The 10400-nt window shown below is 35.8% G+C and overlaps 1 protein-coding gene across 2 annotated transcripts; it reads left to right on the plus strand.

Annotated features, from left to right (window-relative positions):
* Nucleotides 1–2423: 2423 nt before the first annotated feature.
* Nucleotides 2424–5164, plus strand: LOC105061483 (transcription factor bHLH18). 2 transcript variants are annotated; one of them, XM_019853047.3, is made up of 4 exons: nucleotides 2424–2517; nucleotides 3327–3854; nucleotides 4544–4906; nucleotides 5027–5164. In XM_019853047.3, the coding sequence occupies exons 1-4, from the start codon at nucleotides 2479–2481 to the stop codon at nucleotides 5090–5092; spliced, it is 996 nt and encodes a 331-aa protein (XP_019708606.1). In that variant the 5' UTR covers nucleotides 2424–2478; the 3' UTR covers nucleotides 5093–5164. The 2 variants fall into 2 exon arrangements, with proteins under 2 accessions (XP_019708606.1, XP_019708608.1); XM_019853049.3 differs by having other exon boundaries at nucleotides 2449–2574.
* Nucleotides 5165–10400: the final 5236 nt, after the last annotated feature.

Below are 10400 nucleotides of genomic sequence, written 5' to 3' on the forward strand. Positions count from 1 at the left end.
GTCTGCCATGTGTAAAACATGGTATATATCAATCACGGGCTAAGGTATGGGTTATGGTTGCCCGCCAAGAGCAGAAGCATGGTGTGTATTTGAACTGCCATGAGCTAGAACATGGTTATGATTAGACCAATACTGAAATCAAGTCAAGATAATGAATTGTGTCTAATTGAAAGATATCTGAACTAGCTAGCACGTATGAAATATAATATATATGATGTCAGCCATAGGCTGAGATGCTCTTGCTGACCACAAGATGGTGTGTGCTTGGCTTGCCGTGGGTTGAAGCGTAAGTGGGTCTAGTCCAGTATCAGAATAATAATATTGTCTGTATTAGAACTATGTTATTTAGTTAATGATAACTAATCTTATTACTGCAACACTCCTAATGAAGATGATGAGGTCGGTCCAATATCGAGCTAGAGTTTAGTGGTGAACCAAAGTGATAAAGTCTGCTAAAAAACCTACAAAGAAGTCTGCAAACCAAAGGGAGATCCTCCAATTCAGGACTCTCTGATGATTAAGCTAGCCGAAGCTCGAGAATAGATAATAGAAAAAGTAGAAGTAGATAGTAAGTGGAGTTGAATAGAGTGAGAAGAGTGAAAAAATTGAATTTTTCTTTGATGGAGGAACTAGAGAATTGAAAGTTCAACAGAAATTCTACCATCTAGGTCCAGTTCTTACTTACCTCTAGAGAGTCTCCTTCTTCTCTTTATATAGAGGAGTTTGTTAGACCATTGATAGAGTTTGTTATGCCATCGATAACCACTTGATTTAGAAGATCTTTTTTGTTAGATAGTTTTGGATAACCACCCTAGTTTGTTAGTTGTTGGTTATAACAAATTGACCAGCTACAAAGACATAGTGGGTGATCCATATGGAGAATAGTTAGCTTAATTAGGAATTTTACTGTCACTTATAGGAGGTCAGTCAATACTCAATATCTTTTTGATGCCAATTAGATGTAGATATGGGCGAATCAATTGAACATCAATATAAGGTCGACAATCATCCAACCTGACCTAAAATAATGCTTCACCTATAGATTGGTATAATGTGGATCATTTTCGATATTGCCACATGGTGAAAGGTCAGTTATGTGCACCAATAAATCTCATTAAATTACTTTTAAATAGAATTATTGATTTATGATATGTGAGGTGTTTAAAAAAATTATACATGATGATATTATTCAACTATCAAATTGATGATGTATGAATTTTATTATTTTTTATCAATTTTATATATACATTAAACAAATATTTCATATTAACATGAGCATAAGTATGGAGAATTTTTTCTAGGCTGTAAAGCTCATAATCTGTTTTTCTCTTTTATTAAAGTTGTAGGATATATAATTTCGGATGGATTTGACCTAAAGTTCGAGCGATGAAGTCAACTTATAGGTCTTGCATAATTTATAGGGCTTCATTTTAGTTTTCATGCGCCCATATCACGATCTAGGTGCTGGGATTAGAATATGACATCTTTCGACCTATCAAAGTATGGTAAAGTAGGCCTATCAAGGACCAACTAGTAGTTTAATTGGCACTATATCGACATGGCCATTAAGTGCAACAAGCAATTTCCATTTATAATTTCTAAATTGGCTCATAATTTATGTAATGAATGTGATTAACATTCTATGAAGGAAAGCATTAAGGCCGGTGACCTAGTACTTGCCACTGGTTGGGAGCTTACTCGCTGTCCTTCTGCTGCTCGGCTGAAGCCGTATCTAAAGTTCACGAAATCTCCACTGCCTACTCGATGTGTCCAGGCTTCCAGCTAAAGAGAACATCGTTGTTTTTCAATGCTGGTGGAGCCCTTCCTGATTGGGCACTGATGGCGAATGGATAACCAGGAAGATGAGAAAAGGTTTGCCTTGCGAGAGAATTCCATCAGGCAAAAAAATATTGATAAAAATTGTAATTGGCTAGTGGATGGCAGGTTGCATTCCCTCAACTTTCATGGGTTTGGGTGATACCTTTCGTGCGAAGGAATAATTGATTTTCTTTCGCAATGCCAACCATTGAATCAGACTTCATGTATATAGCAAAGCACTTCAACCTCCCCCTCCCATCCATTTACACAAATCTCTTAAGTGTTCACCATGCGATCTAATGGTGGATGTGGTTGAACAAAAAGGTGAATCATTCTTTGACACAGAAGATACAACCTAAACCATTTATCAAAAAAAAATTATAAAAGGCGAGCTGGATGTCCCTAAGAAAAGGACTGTTTTGGTATTTAGTCCGAGAATAAGGATTTAACTACAAAAGTTCCTGTGTGTGTCTGTGTGTGTGTGTGTGAGAGAGAGAGAGAGACCATGAACTGACAGTGAGAGAGAGAGAAGTCACGTTCACACGAGCAAACCGTTCTCCGGAACTTTAAGGCTATATATATATATATATATATAAGAGTCGACCGAGTCGGAGTTCTTCATCAAGAGGAGGTGTTCTGCCATCTTTTGGATGAGTGGTTATGTCTAGCCCCTACTTTTCCAACAGCTTTGAGATTTTGGTTAGTATAGAGCTGTTTCGTTTTTCCCCAGAAAGAAGCTGAAGACTTCTAACAATGGTGTTTGATTTCTCCTTGTCTCTGAAAGATCATGGATTTTCATAAACTTGAATTTAGTAGATCTGAATCAATTTCAACTGGAGTTCTTATAAAAGATATAGGTTTATATCGCTCTTTAGCATGATGTGGCTTATTTCTGCTTCATCCTTTTTCTTGTCTATAACAAGTGTTGAATTCTCCTTCAAAGCAAATTATTGCTTCTTTTAACATAATTTTGCACGTTTATAGATGTTTTTGTATTGGAACAAATGAGTCAATTTTTCTGATTAACAAATGAGTCCAAATTGCTTTAAATCAGAAACATGGTTTGATGTCTCCTGATTTCTTCTTCTTTGTTTTCGGAGAAAGGTTTTGCTCCCGGTAAACTATTTTTGTTGGATCCGCTACTCATCTTCTTGACAACTTATTCTTTTTACTCAGAAACCAAAACTTACATAAGATCACACCCATATAATTGTCTTCTGTATAAGTAAACCATCAAAATAGAGGCCCTCTTTACATTGATTATTTAAATCATCGACTTATTTCTTTTGTAATCTTAAACTGGGTTTCTTTCAGGATCTCGATGCCTTTCTAGCAAGCGAGGTGAGATTAAATGAAATGGAAATATCTGAAATTAAATTATCTTCGGAACTTATAAGCCCCCTTACTATCAAACTGAACTACAAAATGTTTTACTGTCTGATATTTGTGCAACGTCTTCTTTTGAGAACATGATCTTAATTTGAAAGCTCTTTGGGTGTAATCTATAGGGAATGGATGAGTCTAGACTCATTTACGAATGTGACATGATCTCATTCAGTCGATTGACTCCACAACGAGTAGCCCCGTCCCTTGTGGGAGGCTTCCAGCAACTCCTCTCCTCAGAAAGCTATACTTCTTACCCTTCATTCCATCCGGTGGAGACTCCCTCTCATAAAGGCTTTATCGAAAGACCAAAAAAGATGCAAAAGATCGACAGCTGGAACTCGTGTACCACCGAATGGAATCCAACTTTTGTCCCCGATGCCTCTTCGGCAGACTCTCTTTTGTTTCCCAAGCCAAATTCACCTAATGATGTATTTGGAAGAGCTGCAGCATCCCAAGAAGAGATGAGAACCTTAGTTTCTAATGCTTCAGCACAAAATTATGAAACACTTGCTCGACAGGGATCAAAGATGAGAAAGATGGGATCAACGCTATCTCAAGCTCAAGAGCACATAATCGCAGAGAGAAAGCGGAGGGAGAAACTCAGCCGGAGATTCATAGAACTTTCTGCAGTAATCCCCGGTCTTAAGAAGGTAGTTGGACTAAATTAAATTTCTCATCCTATTTGCATTAGCTACTTCCATTGCAAATGCATTCAATCATTATGTTAACAAATGTCTTGTAAGCGTATTTTGATGTTCTAGCCATAATCTTTGATGGGTGTCTGAAACTTGAACATTTGGAAATACTTCTCTGTAAAGCAGAAAAAAAAAAAAAGGAAGAAGAGAAGACAAACATTTGAAGATTATAATTAATGGAGAGTCCCCAAAATAAAGTTATTGAAAGAAGTCACTTAATTTACCCATATAGAGGAGCATGATCTCCTAGTCTCTGGCAACATCTTTTCTTCTAGGCATTTCTTCTGCTGTCAAAGGCCCACATGAATTTTAAGATCATAACTAGCTCTATGCATATAGAAAATCTTATATTGCACCTATAGAATTCTTTCCATGTCCATCTTTCATCATAGCTAGTGTCCTCTCTATCCAAGTAATCTATAAAAAATTCTTCCCAGTAAAAGGGAAATCCATAGAAAACTCTTCATAAGAAGTCTCACAGGAAGTCACCTCGGCTATGACAATATCATTTGGATTAGAAAAAAAGAATGATGCCAATAACATTTGAACCTTCCAAAAGCTAAAAAAAATGATTCATGTTCTTGCTTCAAAAAAATCAGATCCTTTCAGTTGGCATGTGTTAGTCTTGTTTACCCACCTTTCAGAAGGACAAGGCTTCTGTTCTTGGAGACGCAGTCAAGTATGTTAAAGAACTCGAAGCAAGGGTGAAGACCCTAGAAGACCAGAATGCAAAGAGGACTGTGGAGTCCGTGGTCCTTGTCAAGAAGTCTAAGCTCTCTGCTGATGCTGATGGTTCATCCTCCAATGGGTGCTCGGCGGAAAAGCCTCTTCCCGAGATTGAAGCGATGCTTTCCGAGAAGACAGTCCTCATAAGGATCCACTGCGATAACCACAGAGGAGTATTGGCGAGGCTGGTCTCCGAGATTGAGAAGGCCCATCTCACAGTCACTAATGCTAGCGTCATGCCCTTCCCCAGCTCCTCTATCCATATAACAGTGACTGCAAAGGCAAGTTCTTAGTTTCCTACTCAGAAGAATAGAATGCACCAGAAAAGCAGTCTGCGTTGAAGATAGGATGAGATGGTGTTATAGAATAAGCTCATACCCGTGCTTCTTTTGTTGGTGCAGGTTCAAGAGGAGTTCTCCGTGGAAATGGGGGACCTTGTGAGGAAGCTGAACTCAGCTCTGAGCTAGTTCGTGTTATTTAAGAAAGAACAGCTGAACATAAGTAGCTATAGGACGAGGACTGATGGTTGCCCCTTTGTCTTCTAAGAGCAGAGCCATGCACTACCCATCCATGACCACTAGTTTTTGCTGCTCTCCCAACAGCTACATTAAGTATTGTGATGTTTGGTATGGAGCTACATAAAATTATATAAAGACGTGGGTGAGTTTGCTGCCCCCTTAGGGGCACTTGGCATAATTCCTAGCCTGTTCCGTATTGTATTCCTCCTTTGGGAATGGATGTGTAAAGGCTAAAGAAACGCCAACTGTGTGGTTGTTGTGACGGCTATTTTTTGGGCTGGAAAAGAAATGGGGATGGGCACGGTGTATGGTACGACAGGATCGTATGAGATTTTGTGGCAATCGTTAGCTCATAGTTTTTGAAGCACGTTTCCCACCTTTTAGATTCTTGACAGCCTGGCTCTAACCGATATAGATGGATTAATTGAATGTGACAGCTATTGATTCATGGAGGAGAGGCTGGCTGACGATTTCGTCAATAGTCTATAATGATATTTTTGATTATTTTAATATTTATTATTAGTCGGCCTTCTGTTAGCTCTTCTGTGAATGCGGTGATCCATTGATCCATTCTTTCACATGGACGCAAGCATAGAATACTAAGTATTTTCACATTAACATAATTTGTCATGTTCTTCATCTACTTCTTAATTTCTTTTTTATATATTTGACAAGAATATATTAATTTTAGAAGTGGATCCTCTCCAATATTCTATGCCTTTATAATGAAGTTCATTATCAGGACATTGGAGCTCTAATTTTTCTGCATAACATCAAGGTTCCTACCACCATAACCTTTCATTTGGATAAGGCATCTAGTATATTTATTATTGTTTAGTTTCTTTATAGTTTATCAATTTATTGGTTTGACATATATATATATATATATATATATATATATATATGTGTGTGTGTGTGTGTGTGTGTGTGTGTGTGTTTATAAATGCATATGTGTACGTATATATGTGTTTGAATATGTATATGTATGTATGTATGCATGCGAGCGCGTGTGTAATCGAACAAGTTACTCTCCAACATGATGATAATAATAATAATAGCAATTGAGCAAGATATGACTTGAATGGTGTTACATGATCGAGATTTAAAAAGCTTTTCAGAAGCAACTACAACTAGTTAAATCTAAATGGTGGGTCATGCTAGACATATATGTGATTTGCATATAATTTCGAAAGTAACGTGTTTGTTACATAAGCATAATATTTACAAGGATATGTATGACTCATGTGATTTGCATATAATCTCAAAAGTGACATGTTTGTTATGAGCATAATATTTATAAGGGTATGTATGACTCACCGGATATAATACATATAGCTAATCTGTAATGGCTCATCTTATCCAAAAATAATAGTCGAAGGATATTATTGGAATTCCATGATCTTGTATAGGTATCCAAAATCTTTCTAATAAATAATCAATATGGGACTAAATACATGATAATATGGGTCCTCATATAATCATATAATCAGTGTCAACTCAACTAGTTAGGATCTCTATTCCATCGAGAGGTCTAGAAAATATTGATGGTGAATTTTTCATCTTCCTTTCAAAATAAAAAAAATAAAAAAGAACTCGATCAGATTATTGGTTCCTAACACCTGATGACTACAACTAAGCTGGAAGGCACCCTCATTTGGCTAGCAAATTAATGTAAGGGAGTGCAATTATTTGCATCCTCATGATCGTACATGCAGGGAGGAAGGATGTTAGTGTGGATGGTTATATGTGAAGGAGGGAACGCTGGTGGATAACGTGGTCCTGAGTCTGGCGTGAGAGGATGTGGTTGTGGTCAATAAACTATGGAGGTAGAAAGAATGGTTTCACGCGACCAAGTATCGGCCAAATTACTTGTCCGCTCGATCAATTAGAAAGAAAATGGATGATTGCGATCAAGAGGACAGATGGAATTTCAGGCCAATACTATTTGGAGCGAACAGTTGATTAGACAAGATGTACGCCTTGCGGATGATTAAGTGAAAGAATAGCATGGAGAGACATGGACAGGGTAAAAATCAATTGATGGTTGGTCATGAATACTCGGATACACTTTCAAAATAGCAGGAATCTTTTATGGTGCACGATTTGCACTATAAAATATTATGCATCACTTGATAGCTGCGATTAAGAAACGGACTGATATCAAACAAGATGATTTTACGTATCTTATATGGGGCATTACTATTGACAGCCGCTCATATATTGAGGGCTGTCACCGAGTGATATATAGTACTCTGTGCTGCAAACCATACAGCATAGAAAATCCTAGGCCCAATTAATATGAAATGGAAACACATATTCAAGGTTGAGGCACAATTATAATTGCTTGAACAAGTAATAATCAAGTAATAGTATTCTCTCTCTCTCCTATCAAGGCATGACCGCTTGCACTCTATATATCTAAACAAATAACAACTTATATATTGATGAATTTTATTTTATTATAATTATATAGTGGTTCGACCTTTCATATAATTGTAGGGACAATTCAAACTCGGTATGCTCACATGTTTCAGAAGGGCTTTATGTGGTTGTTGATTTATCTCCATCTCAAAACCACATGATGGCGTCTGAATTCTTGACTTAAAGTCACATTTTGGTGTCCACGCATGCCAATTGATGTTGTGGAGTCATCTTTCAGGTTAGTCACAAAATCTTAAAAAAAAAAAAAAGAAATCAACCTTGTCGTTGATTAGACAAGCATACCAGTAAAAACCTGAGACAATGCCCCTCAAACATGAAAGCATTATATTCATAATCATAGCTAAATCAAAGATATTTAGTGGAAAGAGATGGATTGCTGACTAGATATGAAAGAGGCGGCAAACCTAGAGGCGTCACCTGCTTCATGTACTGGTGTGTGTGGGCAGACGATTCGTACAGGTGTTGCGACTCGCAGGAGGCCTCTTTGTTGCCTGGGTCCCAGTCCATAGCATATATAAATTCTCTTCCCCGCTGCATGATTAGGGCTATTCTGATGGAGGCGTGGCCTTGGATCTGAACTATATTTGTTTTTAATCAAGCTTCAGATCGGATTTATTTAAAATTTAATATTTTCTGTGTCCAAACTTGGCCAATGGTCAATTCTGTCTTGTAATGAAACGTGGGTAATTAAATAAATTATAAATGTCAATTTTTCACTAATTATTTCACATAGAATAATCCGACTTAGGTTGACAGATCGTATCTACCCATTGAGCTGGTATTCATAGTTTAATTAGCAATTTTTATGGCTATTACCTATGAAAGTTAATCCTATATCTTTTAAGTAGTTTATCCTTAATTATCAAATTATTGATTAACTAAACTATTCAAAAGGCTTAATTTTAAATTAAAATTAACCGTATCAGCTAATTTCTTAAAAAATATAAAAAATTCCTTTTAATAACCCTTACTTTTGTAAAATATATTGCGCAAAAATCATATTTTGTTGTTATTTGTTTTACGAAAATTCATATGCAAGGAAACAGTCCTAATTGCTCAAAACATGCATGCGAGATAAGAAATTTTAATATTGTTGGACATTGAAATTAGAAAAAGAATCCAAACATTACACAGGAATAGGCCCACATACTGTAACTCAATGAGTCAAAGAAAATCTAATCTGCAATTAAAAAACTTTAGAAATGATGCCTGAATATATCCAGTCCTACGTTTTGCATACTTTCTAACCAAGAGAAAAATGTGAGATGTAACCTATTAAAAAAGATGATTATGAATTAATTATTTTTCAGGTGTCCCTAGACTAAGACCTTTCTTAAATTATCCAAAATTTAAAATTTTTAATAGCCACATGTGCCCATGCGCAGATTTTAACTATGTGTGTGTGCGCACATGCGTCTATATAGTCCAACTACTCTCCTTCTAGAAGGATTAAGGCCGCAATTCTATTAATCCACGAGAATATTTGATTAATTCAGCCATTTTGGATAGTTTTGAACAAGATTTAGAAGTAAGATCTGTTACATCCAAAAATCTATCATGAAGCATAAGTTTCAAAGGTTGCAACTTTCACATGCCGCATCCATTTTCAAACTCTAGACACCAAAAAGAAGCTTTTGTTGAGCACCATGAGTATCCTTGTAGGCACTAGTTAAACCTCACCGACCTAGTGTTCCATGACCATTAGGTAGACTGGTCAGAATAAAATTTTTAGTTTCAAGTAATATATTGATTAGGCATATCTTTCGGAACTGGAAAGAATTTGATGAGGTGACGAGAGATTAGTTAATACACAAAACTTCTAGTCTAATGTCACTTTATTGTAATTCCTTACTATTTTGTAAAACTTTCTCCTCTTTTTGCTTAGAAGGTAAATTCAAGTCAGCTTTAGGGAAATGGCCCTCATTAGTATAAATAATGACAGTATGTCAGTTTATGTTCAATGAAAAAAAGTAAAAGGTTGAGAATCCTACTTGCAAAATATAGTTATTTTCTTATTAGTTTTCTGTGCGGGATCCAGTTGAATAGACCGAAGAAATTGCTTTCTTTTCTATTGAAGCATGATTTCAAAACAAAATTAGGAGGAAAATGATGAAACAAGTATATTTGCCTTCATCAACATTCATCTCAGATCTCCAATGCAGCATGCTTGTGTAGTGCTAGGCATACATGAAAAAATTAGACGAGCTTTGGTGGATGGTTGCTGCTTATGGATTAAACAAATCAAAGATTTGGTGAATTAATGTGACAATTGTTACTTATTTACCAACATAATATGATACAATGCGCAAAAATCATTGTGATCAACTATCTTTCAATTGCTCACTGTCAAAAAATTATACAACTTGAAAATCACTAGCCTATGCAATGGTGTCAGATCATGTTCAACAAATTGAACCACCAGTACTACTATATACATATGTATGTGTGTGCACGCACGCGCGCGTATATATATATATATATATATATATATATATATATATATATATATATATATATATATATATATATATATATATATATATATATATATATATATATATATTATATATATATATATATATATATATATATATATATATATATATATATATATATGTATATATATGTGTGTGTGTGTGTGTGTGTCTATATATATGTCACGCCCCGAACCCAACATCCGGATCGGATACGTGATGGCCGCACACTCCTTAGAGCAAGCCCTAAAGAATATACAAGGCCAAAATAAATCATTAAATCTTAACATCCATAATAATTAATTTCAACAATAATTCATAAAACCTTACATAATTACAAA

Source organism: Elaeis guineensis, chromosome 2, assembly GCF_000442705.2.
Source record: "Elaeis guineensis isolate ETL-2024a chromosome 2, EG11, whole genome shotgun sequence".
NCBI classification, from domain to species: domain Eukaryota; kingdom Viridiplantae; phylum Streptophyta; class Magnoliopsida; order Arecales; family Arecaceae; genus Elaeis; species Elaeis guineensis.